Source organism: Brachionichthys hirsutus, chromosome 16, assembly GCF_040956055.1.
Source record: "Brachionichthys hirsutus isolate HB-005 chromosome 16, CSIRO-AGI_Bhir_v1, whole genome shotgun sequence".
NCBI lineage: Eukaryota > Metazoa > Chordata > Actinopteri > Lophiiformes > Brachionichthyidae > Brachionichthys > Brachionichthys hirsutus.
The window spans coordinates 4153285-4166571 of NC_090912.1; the positions used below are offsets into that span (position 1 = coordinate 4153285).

The window sequence follows — 13287 nt, forward strand, 5'->3', positions numbered from 1 at the left end:
GAAATGTGTGTTATTTTCTTCAAGTCTCTTATTAGCCTCTCAATCTCCAGCCAAAGCCCAGCCTTAGGCCTTCAAACAGGGTCCAACACGCACACGCACACACACACACACACACACACACACACACACACACTCTTATTTCCTTCTTTGCCTTCATTTTCATTTGCCTCATGTTTTAAGAGCCTGCCTTTGTGTATTTTAGCACAGTTTTTGCTTGTGATTAATGTGTTTCGGTTCTTTTGCATATTTCCGTCATTATTTTTTTTTACTTCCCCTCTCTGAACAATCGTCCACGCCTCTCAAGCAATACTGCTGACTGGCACTGGGAGCTAGCTGCTAGAGAGAGAACGGAGAGTGCGAGAGAGAGCTAAAGGGAGAATGGGAGAGAGAGAGAGAGGTGGACTGGAGGCTGGTTCTTCGTCTGCTGTTCCTTCAGTGTCGTCCTGTTACAGAAAAAAAAAAAGATTATTTTGAAAATGGAGTTTTGTAAATGATCCTTCAATATCGAGGGGAGAAAAATCTATCAGAATATACTTTGTACATGTGTAATCTTGTAAAAAACTGCAAAAAAGAATACATTTTAGAGATGAATCTGAAACCAGATATATATTCTGTCACCCTATACTGTATGTGTAAGGAGCTGTTTTTGTTTTCTTCATTTTTTACAGACCGCAACCACGTTTATCAGTGTTTCTTTTCAATTGTTTTAGTAACTCAATATTTTCTAGCTAATCAATAAACAGATGGAACTGTACACAAAGTGTTCTGTGAGTCTCTGGGCACCTTTTTAATGTTTAATTTCTGATATCTCACCATTCGTGTTCTCTTTGAGGCACTGAAACACTTTTTTCCCTTCTTTTACAGCTTTTTAATTCACTTCAGTCATAATGAATTTTATTTAATCTGAAATGACATGTTCACACACTGCACTCCAGGGCCAAGTGATACCAGATTGAATCTAGAATTGTATTTGTGTAAAAGAGTCAAATTTACAGGACAACGTAAATGGCGAGGGTAGAGGCGGTTGTAATTACATGTAATTACATGTCTGTAATTACATGTCTAGTATCACTGCTGCTCTGTGGAGCCAGTAAATACTTGAAGATGTGAAGAATGAGTCAGTCAGAAAAAAATAAAAATAATCTTCAGATGTTGACCGTCTCGAACTTGAATTATAAACCCAACAATTTTATCTGTAAACTGAGTACAGACAGGAGACTGTACATACCAAAATCTACTTTTATTTTGAGTAATAAATGAGGCTCAAGCAGCAGAAGTTAGTTAGCGTAGGTTAGCATAAGCTATAGGACAGAAAAATAGAAAATGAAACGTCTGCTGCTAAAGCTGACTAATTACCACAGATCTGAGGACAGAAGGTAAAATATGTTGGCGTGCATACAATTCTATTTTGCTGGTTGCTGTTGCCAGGCAACCAGTGGAGACTGCAGGAATTTACTTTATTTACAACAAAATAACATTTTCATGATTGCGTTTTTTGTAGAAATTGAACAAATCGTCGCCAATAAATGGATCTTGTTACATTTTGAACAGACAGCATTCGTGCTAAGCTAAAGCCAACGGGCTGCTCGCGGCCACAGATTCATAGTTTGACGTGCGGATTTGAGCACGTGTCAAACTTTCCATCCAAGCGACCGGTCCATCGTCTCACCTGCCGTTTTCACTGCAGCGAGAACAAGCAGCACTCTGGCTTATTGGAGCTTTCCCCCTTTGCTTGTGTGTCTGCTCCCGGTTTGTGTGGACTGCCCCTTTAATCATCAGAGGATTCCATCAGGCCTCCATTTTGGCAGCTCGGTAATGAAGCTGCTGTGATAAAATGGAGGAAAGTTCAGCTTCCTCTGCCGAGCTGCAGACCACGAGAGACACACTTTCCACTGCTGACCATTCATGACTCTGCCCTCAAAGAGCTGGCAGAGGTCTGTGTGCGTGTGTGTGTGTGTGTGTGTGCGCGGGCGGTTGGATTTGAATTCCTGATTGTCCACGTGTAATTAAATCTGTGCTGACATGCACTGAGTGTGTGTTCCTGTTTCATGGCGAGAGCAGCAGTCAGGAGTTCAGTCGTCTCTCAGTTCCCCTCAAAGGACGACACATCAGCAGAACATCAGAGCCTGCAGGGAGCGTGCACGCACACACACACACACGCACACACACACACTACACCACAGTCACACACACTCCCTCAAACCCAGTTCAGCGTCGCCCTACACACCCTCGTGTGGGAGTGTCAGCATGCAGGTTTCTTATTGGACAGTGTCACATGAACAGAGGCGTCCTATTGGTTGAGGTTCTGCTGGAGAAGGCTGGGGTGTGTGTGTGTGTGTGTGTGTGTGTGTGTGTGTGCTGACTCCCTCCACCTCTCTCTCTCTCTTCTAGGCACTGGTTTCCCAGGAGACAGGCATCTGGGTGAGGGGGCGTTCAGACGCACAGCGGTTTGAACGTGTTGTTCTTCATGCCGGAGTCTCCTCCGACTTCCTGAGCACGGCTTCACTTTCTAATCGGGTTTGTCAACACGACAAAAGGGGAGTTCTCTGCATCGCCGTGCTGCGTCTGCTTCCTGTCGCTTCCCTCCTCCATCTGTCCATCACTCTTTTGTGCTCACACAATCCATCCCGATCAGAGTACGTCATCTCACGGCCTTCTCCAAAAATATATGCTGTGTGTGTGTGTGTGTGTGTGTGTCCCTTTTCCTCTGTTCCTCTTGTCTCTGCAGTGTCTCCTGCTCTTTTTCCTCTTGTGATAAATTTGAAGGTGAAATGACAACTGAGCCTCACAAATATTAGATCAGAGCGTGAGCCCTCGTGTGTGTGTGTGTGAGTGTGAGTGTGAGTTTGTGTGGGTGAGTGTGTGTGTGTGTGTGTGAGTGATGTGCTGCATATCAATTAGCTATCTATTATTCATGCTGACAACATAATGAAAGAAACATCACAGTCTTTGAATTTCAGGCATGTTTACCTTCCTCTCTCTCTCTCTCTCCCCCCTCACTCACTCACACACACGCACACACACACACACCCACACACACACCCACACACTCACACACACAGCGGCTGTTGAGCGTATTCAACGGGAATGACAGTGTGAATGAACTCCCACTGTAGCTGTGAAAAGAAGGTGGTGCCCATTGAATGCAGCTCCTCCGGACAAGGAGGACAATAGTTTAAACATCTCTCCACATTAACCCATGCCTGCCCGGCTGCCGAGGCCCAGTGTGCCGTAATTTGCTCTGTGGATGTCTTCCCCCTGGGCTTTGCCTCAAATTGCTGCTTAATATACAAGCTGTCCCCGGTAGTTATCAGACATGACGGGAAGCTCTGCAGAGGCTCATCAAGGCCGAGAAACACATGATTCATTCAATATTCTTACAATACCAGCAACTGTTAGAATAAAGATGCAAACAGAGTACGATCACCCGCAGACGGCCTCGTGCTGCATATGTTTTAAATATCTTATTGCGCTTGTATCGAAACGTCCTAATTTCTCCAGAAATTGCAGAGAAAATATTGCTTTCCACAATTAATCAAGTTATTATCTGTTATTATGTCAAACTGGATCTATTTATTTTGGGTGCCTCTCTTATCAGCCAATCACGCCTTCTAAAACACTCAAACACACACACATTGCATAGAAGTGAGAAGCAAGTCGAAGAGTCTTATGTCATTTCCAAAAGTGTCATCAGAGTCTTCATATTGTTCTCGGTAAAGAAGAAGAGGAACTTCCCCACATAAAGCAATGTCAGATCATGAGTGAAATCCTGCGTCACCCGAAACATCACGAGAAACCGATTCGGAGCACAAGCAGACACATAAAGGGAGCGTCTTGTTTCAGGTATTATTGTCTATCCGAGGAGCAACCTTTGACCTTTGAGCTGCAGCGGGATTAGAACTCAAACACAGCCGGAGTGGAGAATAGACCTTTTTTTTAACCATTCTACTCCATTTCCACCTCCTCTATCTCCTCCTCCTCTTCTCTGCAGAATGTGGGGCAGAATGACTAATGATCAGTTGCTCTGTCACACTCCAGAGACTTCCTTTCCCTGCAGCCATATCCAAAATTAGCGCGCACACACACACACACACACATGCAATACTCAAATAGAAGAAAATACACAATTCATTATTTCGAGTTCTCTGACACAAATATGCTCAACTGAGACGCAGTCTCTAATCGGTGGTGCAAACACTCGACTATAATATTATCTATTTACATCTGCAGCTTTTGAGATATTCTTTGAGCTGCGTCGCCCTCTGCTGGAGAAGTTTCATTAATGGAGGTCTAAGCCATGGATCGACTTTGAAGTATAAATCGTGTTTGTAACTATTCATTGAGGACTAAATAGACAGAGTTCAACCAATCCTAATCAACCTCCAGATCTGATTTCGTTGCGTTGAGTGGGAAATGACTGACCCACTCATCACCAGGCAGGTTTATTCAGCTGATACATAGTTAGCGTTGAAATATTCCCATCATCAGACATCAGGCAAAGCAGATTTAGCTTTCACACTCTAATTCCTACACTTCATAAAGGCTCATTAAGACCCCCCCCACACACACACAAATATGATCTGTAAAATATATTATGCTACAACAGATATGTACATTTATACAGTGTGGTGTCTGTATGCAAGCAATCCTTTCAGGTCACAGTGTGCAGTCTGGCGGTCCGTGAAGACATCCTCATGGCTGTTTAAATAATAGAAACAGGAAGCGACATGGCGGACTGATTTTAGACACTGAGGGAAGCGATAAAATGCAGTTTAAATGAAGGGTTTTCTCCTGTTTGTTTTAAAGAGGTCAGTGTTTGCGTGACTCAGACTGAGCAACTCAGACTGAGATTGAAAGTCCCCCCGGTGGGGGAATAAACCGTAAAAGGCTGTTTCCATCTTTCACTTTTGAAAGCCACACCTCGTGTCTCTCGTTTCTGCTAAAGTTCATTCTGATTAAATGTTGTTAAATGTTGCCGATTACCTGAATGAAATCTTCCTGCCTGGAACTCTCGGGAAGCGAGCTCAGTCCTATTTTTATTTTATTTTTTATCATAGGAGATTACATCAAGAACATTTGTCACACTGAACTCATCCTTGAACCGCAACAGTTCAGATAAACGGTGAAATACAGTGTTTCAGTTCGACCTCCTTCATCCCCGGCAGCGAAACGTCACATGACTTAACACGAGACAAACGTCAGGGCCGTCCTGGTCTCTCTCTCACACACATGCAGATGACAAATTTCACAATGACACCATCAAAGTTCCTCTCAGCGCCAGCTCCTCGCTTCTGGGGGGGGGGTTCATCGCCCCAGAACCGAGATGAGGTCCGCTGGACCCGCAGGCTGGACGGCGATAGGATGGAGAAAGCTGTTCTATTTCTTCTTCTTCCTCTTTTGTTAGACGCGTCCGTCTCAGAGGACAAACATTTACGCAGAGTTCTTGACAGGGGTTTCCTTCTTCTTCTTCTTCTTCTTCTTTTTGTTAGCATCTCATGTGTGCATGTTTCCGTATGCGTGTGTGTGTGTGTGTGTGTGTGGACATTCAATACCCCGTGCCGTTGGACTGTGTGTGTGTGTTGAGCGTGGGGAGGGCCGTTCCTGACCCTGGGGCGGTGAAACTGTAAGCAGCGTAGGCCACCGTGGAGCCCACCATCAGGCCTGTCATGTAGGAGACGGTCATGGTGTTGCCTGCAGACACACAGAGCAGAGACACAGCTAGCGGGGCAAAGCTAACAGCTAGCAGTGCAGATGGAGCAGCATTCGGGTCAATTTAAATATTCCCAAAGCGCCACAGAGAGAAGTGAAGTGACCTCCCCCTTGATTTATTTTCAGATCTGTTTCTTGCTGATCATTCTTCCTTAAACGTTTTCTCCCGCTACATCGCTGACCTTGTTCTCTTAATATCCCCCCCCCCGACGCTCACCTGCCAGCTCCCGCTGCTCGGGCGGCACCCTGCCTGCAGCCTGGATCATCGGCACAGACCCGAAGTACCCGTTGGTGACTCCCATTAGGAGGGAGAAGAGGCAGGGCCAGGCCGGGTGCGACAGGGTGGGAGCGCTGGCCGGGTAGACGCACATGACAAACAGAGGAATGAACACCACCCTCAGGCAGGAGAAGAGGAGCAGGCGGCCTCCGGACCAGTCGTACGGCAGCGCGGCCAGGATCTGAGACAGGAGCAGGAAGGGTTGGAGTGACGCCGGGAGGTAAACCCAGGATATGAGATTAAAGTTACATTAGATGTTCTGAACATTAGACAATAATCTGCAGTAATCTCTGAACCCCTGGTTGTCTATCTGTCTACGGTAGATTACAGGGACACAACGATGAGATGGAATGCTACAGGAATCTCTTCCCACTTTATTTCTTGCTCTTTCTTTCTTATAACAGCTTTTTAAAATCTCCTAGCTACCTTTATGTCCCTTTCCCATAGTCGGTGTAATTTCTCTTTTTTTATCTTCCTCCACCCTCATTTCAGAAAATTGCAAAATTTGCCATGAGCACAAAGTCAAAGCATCAAATCCAAACAGTTTCTACTCAGGCGACTCTTTTCTCCATTCAAAGTCAAAAACATGACTTCAGGATAGCAGATAAGGTTTCACTTCGGAATATTCCGATAAAGCATTTCAGCTCCAAAAATAAACCCATCTTTTTTTTTTTTCATCCTGACTCTTAGGTCGAATAAATGAAGTGTCTCCTTTAATAAATTCACAAGGTCAACGCTGGTATTAAAGACTTTCCTGCTCCTGTGGTGCCAAGAACCCTGATGTGAACATAAATCCTGCAATCTCTGGAAGTGTGAAATGGAAGGGGGGGTCATCTAAGACTGCCAGGACCTACTATTGCTATTGGATTATAATGCAGTATTTTTTTTATACTGAATGGTGCTATTTTACATAAATTAACATTATTATGGAACACAAAACAACCCATTTATGACTATAAATGAAGAACACTCTCACTTATAATAATATAATGTAAAAACGTAGTTTTCATTATGATATTTAGATCACCTGCACATTTCTCAACCTCCTCTACGGTTTTAAATAGCCTGCGTCTCACCTTGCCCACAAAGTCGGACATGTTGAAGGTGGCCATGATGAGGATGGGGAGCCATTCTCCCAGGGTGTGGTTTCGTATCTCTGACTCCAGGCCGGGGAACAGACACAGGGTGATGCTGTAGGTCACCGCTATGGACAGCATGTAGGTCCAGATCACACGGGACACCACGTAACGGTGCAGGATCATGTCTGGGTGGAGACGACGCACTCAGAATGACATCACTTTTAAAGATCAGAGTGTAATTACACATGAATCACACTATTAAAACAGAAAGTACCGCGAACACCGGGCCAGGTTTTCCTTATCTTGGCTTTCGGGGCATCAAATCTCACATACATCCCACCCGCAACCTCCTCAGGGCCTTCCTCTGTGGAAGCTGGCCCTGTCCCTCCATTTCCCTGGAGAGACAGACAGGAAGTCCACGTTTTAATTTGAGAAGCACACGGGAGAGACAAAAGGGCAACGGTGGACATTCTTTTCGTCAAAACAAGAAGGAAAATAGCCGAAAGAAGGGTTAGGGTAGCCATTACTCTGTCGATAGCCGTATCCACCGTATCCGTATCCGTGCTGGTTTGGACTTCATCGCTAATGGCTTCCTGGCTGCATGACATCAGCGTTTTATTAGAGGAGATCGCTGAGAGCGCCTGCAGGTTGACGTAACGATGTCGGAGACGGCAGATAGCGCTGCTAGTAGACCCGGGAGACACGCGGACACACACATCTCTCTTTATCCAAGCATATCCTTCACTCAAGCTGCTTCCCAAACAAACATCTTATCCTGGGAACGTCACACACACACACACACGGATCCATTAGTTGATTAGGGGGGCCTTTCGGGCCAGAAGGCACTACTCATCTTGATTAATTCATAATACAGAGTGCTGCCAGCACACACAGACACCCACCCACACACACACACACACACACATACACACACGCTACTGTCAAACAAGGGGTGTCCCTCACACATCATCTCGTGTGTGATTACATAAAGAAACACACGTACATGAAGGAGACGCGTCATCAGGTGACGGTTCTGAACACACGCGACCCAATGAGGATGCTTTTCCCCGTGTCTTCAGGCGTGAGCGCTGTAATTTACTCCGCCCACGCCTCTCTCCTCCCTTCTTTTTCTTTCTGCAGCCCCTTGGCCGGCTGCCCCCCCCCCCCCCCCCCATCTCTCTCCTCGCTTCGCCTCAACAGTTTTGGGCCCGACCAACAGAAGCCATCTATCGTGTCACATTATGATCCACAGAATCAGATGAATCTGTGTGGTTTGGGTTTTGTCTTTGTTTTGGTAGATGCCTCATTTCTGATGATTGTGGCTCAATAAATGTTCCATAAACTTACAAATCTTACTTCCTCTGCAGTGACATCGTGGTGAACCCTGTATCCAGTCTGGTTGTCGCGTGGGTCGGGACCTTTGCCCGGACCTTTGCCCTGGCTGTGGCTGGTGTAGTAGCGGACGAATCTGGAGCGTCGGACCAGCAGGTGAAGCAGGAAGCAGAGCATCTCCATGCTAATGGAGACGAGGAAGAAGATGAGCGTGTTCGTCCTCTCGTCTGTGATCAGGAGCTTGGTGAAGATGCGAGACAGCGAGATGATCACCCCGGCCGTACCTGGACAGGAACAGGCAGGAAGGCGGCGTCCAAGTGAGAAAGGGGAATATGTGCATGCAATTATTTCCAGCAGTCTGTGGGAGCTTACTTACTTTCGCCAGTCATCACCCCCTGCGTGTACCTCTTTGGCAGCATCCCCATGTAACCATAGAAACTGGACTGCTGCACTGGGGAGGGACGAATGAGCGGTTATCAGTGCCCGCCTGTAAATACTGTGATGACAAAATGTATCCTGAAGCTCCAGCCATCGCCGTTTGTCCATCGCCAAACACGGAGGACAACGTAGTGCAAGTCGGTCTCTGTCTTACAATAAATACGACCTCTTTAGATAAAACCCCTCAACACTCCCTGGATCTAATGACGCTGTTAAATTGCCCATATTCTGTACATCGTCCCCTCAGGTGCTTCTGACTCATCGTCTGAGGACGGTGAGAATCCAGGCAAGTGCTCCTCACTTCACTGTGTTCTCTCTGTAACGGCCACACTTGGGTGCGTGCAGAGGTTGTAATGGTAAAGTTTAATGGAGAAGAGCTATTTCGATCCACTTGAGCCCGGCGTGGAAAGCTGTGAGTGCGGCGTCACCCTATGCCAGGCTCGCGGTGCTGGTTTCCCAAACGGTTACAGGATCTATATCAGGGGCGTCAAACTCATTTTCTCCAAGGGCCACGTTAGCATTATGTTTGCCCACCAACGGCCAAATGGAAATTAAAAAATTTAACTAAATGTAATGTCATTTAATGTAAAATAAATGTAACTACTCCTTAACATGCTGTTAAATAACTATTTATTTTTTAGCCTCCACAGTAATATTCAAAATATAAAAAATATTCAGTTCTGATATCACTTTTAGAAAAGTTTGTAACTTAAAAATTGTGAGAGATAAAGCCATACTGTGAATGAGAAAAATCATAAGCATGAACCAAAGTTTGTGATGGGAATACATTAACACATCTAATAATGTGGGAAAAGTTCCATTCAAATGCAATCATCACAGAAACGCATAAACAAAGATAATCGATACAAAATCAAAGCAAAACCAAAAAGCCATCACCTTTTCTTGTCATGGACAAACCAAACCAAAAAAACCAACCAAAGTGGAAAAGATAAAGAACATTCCCCGAGTCAATGCCGCAGAAAAGACGTCACTTTCAGGATCAACACCGGACAGCTCCATATATATCCTATGGAGCTGTCCAGTGCTGATCCTGAGCGCCATATGTAGCCGGGGTCAACATGCTGGAAAAAACAAAAAAGTTCAAATAACTTTCAATAGTCACCACTAGCAGATTATTGATTTCCTGACTGCAGCGTGTTGCTATTGTTGTTGCCTTGTTGCTGATTTTTTCCGTTTGATCAGTTCACTACTTAAGTTACAAACATTGCATATTCAATTGTATAGTTGTAAATATATATGGATATATTATTGCTGTTATTATAAAATAAATCATTTCAATTGATCAGGTTAAGAAAACCACACTACTCCATCGATCAATAATCAAACTTATTCAGGTAAATAATATTAAATATTAAAGAAAGAAAAATATCATCCAACACAAGTTATGGCATTAACTTTGTTCAAAACTCTTTTGTCACAGTTGAGAGGAGCAGAACTGCAGAACAACCAACAAATGTGGGCTGTTAAGAACATGTGGGACAGATTTTACAAAAACAAATGTCTTCACACAGCTCTCGTAGGCCACAAAAAAATGACTTGGGGGGCCACATTTGACCTCCGGGCCTTGAGTTTGACACATGTGATCTATATAATGAGGATTATTTTCTCTCCGACGCTACGAGCATTATCAGAAGTAGTACCTGTACACCCGAAAGCCACAACGCCCACGGACACGAGGTTGATGATGTAAGCCTGCCTGATGGTGAACGTCGTCAGCCACACGTCAAACACGCTGACGAAGACCAGCGGCCCGAGAGCGAAGATGTAACCTGGGAGACCAAGAAACACACGGACGGTAAAGAGACGAACATCTGGCAGACTGTTGAAAAGATTCGCTTTGATCTGACGTCCGATTCCCAGTTCACCGACTCCAGAGACCAGTTCTGCATTTCCTCTAAGATGCAGCGGAGCTATTTTCAGCCACAGAGGGAGCGTCCTACATCTGTGTGTGTGTGTGTGTGTATGTGTGTATTGCCCTCAGGGGACACACTATAGAGATGAGATCATTTTTCCTAAAAGATGTTTTGTATACCGTTTAGACTAAGCTTTAATGTGTTTCCATGTTTGTCTCCAATCTCTCAGTGAGAATGATTTACACAGCGAAGATGCACGGCAGCTTCAAACGCAACTTTTTAATCATCATTTCTTTTAGCCAAATGTAAAGTTCTCCGCTCTCAGACTAGCGTTGAGTTCACTTTGAAAAGGAGCCAAAGCTTTAAAACCAAACCGAGAATGACGCAAGGGCCGGAAAAAGAGGAGAAGACCAAGAACACGCGCTCTCTTTAAAGGCAGTTGATCCTAAATTCAACAACTGGCAAAGTCTGTCTGAAGCACATTATGAAAACCCGCAGGAGACATTTGGCAGAATATATTTTCCTCTTTATATTCTGCCCTGATAAGCCTCGAGTTTCCCGGAGGCTCATTAATAAATTAGCAACAGAAGAAGTTCCCAAACTCAGATTCTTTTTAGAATCACAGGGGGGGGGGCTGCTTGACTTACCCACGGTGATTCTGGTGTGCATGCTGAGTCTCTCCACCAGGACATTGTTGAGGATGACGGCCAGCAGAGCCACCAGGATGTAAGTCAGGCTCATGTCAAACACTATGGACGTCCCTGAAACACACGATCGGATTACGCTGCTCTGCACGTGGGTCTAAGCTTCACGCAGTCCTGTAAAGTGCGTGCGTTTTTTTACCTTTAAACTTGTGGTGCAGGTAATCCACATCGGTGATGAAACTGTTGTATGGAAGCAGGAAGCCGACTCCGGCCAACAGCATCGCAAAGTAGATGCCATGGTAACGGTCGTCGGGCATCGGCTCCTCAAAGTCTGAATCGGGAGGAGGGGAGGTTACAGAATTTTAAACAATGGCAGGAAAAAAACAAACAAACATCTAAATTCGGTTTGGAGCGCACTCGATCTCCATCAAAGCTCATCAGGATGGAGGAATCAGCAGCGACGGCGGCAGCAGAGGGCCTTGTCGATGTTGCGTTGGTGGAAAATTGATCAGAGGAACTGCTGATGGTGGATTTACTGCCCAAGTATGTGAGCTAAGGCCTGGGCTTTGGTGCACACAGGACGGAGCTCCTTGAAGCGCTCATGGTTCCACAGCAACCACCTCTTGCTGTCTTTTTCCTTTTATTTATAGAGTCTGACAGATAAAGGAGAAAGAGGACAATCTCTGCTGGACTCTCAGCGTCCTGCTCCTTCGTGATTTAATTTAAGTGTCCTTTGCGTAACCAGGCAACACGACAATGTTCTGTCAACAGACTTGCCTCCTGTTTTATTGCATACTATTCCACTGCTTATTCGGAGTCACTGTTTTTTTTTTTTTGCTTGTAGCAATGAAAATATGCACAAAAACAAACATTGATTTAACTCCATTTGACAATTTTTCTTATCAAATACAAAACAGTAATAAATATTTTTCTAATCTGGTGAGTCCCTCTGGACGTCTGTGTAAATATGAATCTGTCTGTCTTCCTGTCTCTCCCTATTTGTCTGTCTGTGTGTCCATCACCCTTTCCTTTGTTGTTTTTCAGTATTTGATTATTTGTGTGGTTAAATCATTAATATAAATAGATCCAGCTCTCTTTATCGCTTCTTCTTCCACCTCTTTTTAAAACCTGTGACCAGTAAAGAGAACGGAAGCCCCTCACCGGTCTCGGACAGCGCCAGGACGCCTCGCTCTGGGGCGTCTCTGGTGATCTCCTCCTCTTCCAGCTGGTACGAGTCAAAGCTGTAGCTCTGCACCACGCTGCTCTCTCTTCCATCTCTCCAGGCCTCCCTCCCTCCATCCCTCCACCCGGCCCGTCCTCCATCCCTCCACACATCCCTCTCCTCAGGCGTCTGGACCGGCGTGGGCCTGCGGCGCTCTGCTCCCACCGAGCCCATCGCTGCGACTGAAGTATCGGAACGCTAAGCTCTCCTCTGGGCACGACAAAACTACACGCTCACGTGAGTGTGCACGTTAAACAGCATCACCTCAGCACACACTGGAAGAGAGGAAGATGATGGAGGACCTGCAGAGGAACAGAAACAGAATTAAAATGTAAGACGAAGCACAGAATAAAAAAACGCAGCCGTCAGCGCCTCGGCGAAAACAACAGGAGTCAAGGCGGAGACAAGGCGGAGACAAGCCGGAGACGTGGCGTCTCTGGGAGGGCTTGCATGTGAGACGCATATCAAACAACAGGCCGAGCAACAGAGGCGCATGACTGATATACAAGGTGAGAGAAAAGCAGGATATGCTAATTCTATTTAAATGTGACAACGAACCACAATGGTAGGTAATAAAACCCACAGAAATGAATGAATGGCTTTACTCTGATGAACTGATCAGAAATCATCATAATGCTCCAAATACAATAAACATGCTGCTTATTTTGATTGGTTATTTTGTCTGATCAAAAAACCCAAACGGTACCATTCT

At 45.3% G+C, this 13287-nt stretch overlaps 1 protein-coding gene across 1 annotated transcript; it reads right to left on the bottom strand.

Annotated features, from left to right (window-relative positions):
* Positions 1-5545: 5545 nt before the first annotated feature.
* slc29a4a (solute carrier family 29 member 4a) lies at positions 5546-12749 on the bottom strand. The gene is made up of 10 exons (XM_068750291.1): positions 12515-12749; positions 11553-11684; positions 11357-11470; positions 10497-10625; positions 8774-8848; positions 8413-8681; positions 7340-7460; positions 7063-7250; positions 5927-6167; positions 5546-5691 (listed from the first exon to the last, which is right to left on the bottom strand). The coding sequence occupies exons 1-10, from the start codon at positions 12747-12749 to the stop codon at positions 5546-5548; spliced, it is 1650 nt and encodes a 549-aa protein (XP_068606392.1).
* Positions 12750-13287: the final 538 nt, after the last annotated feature.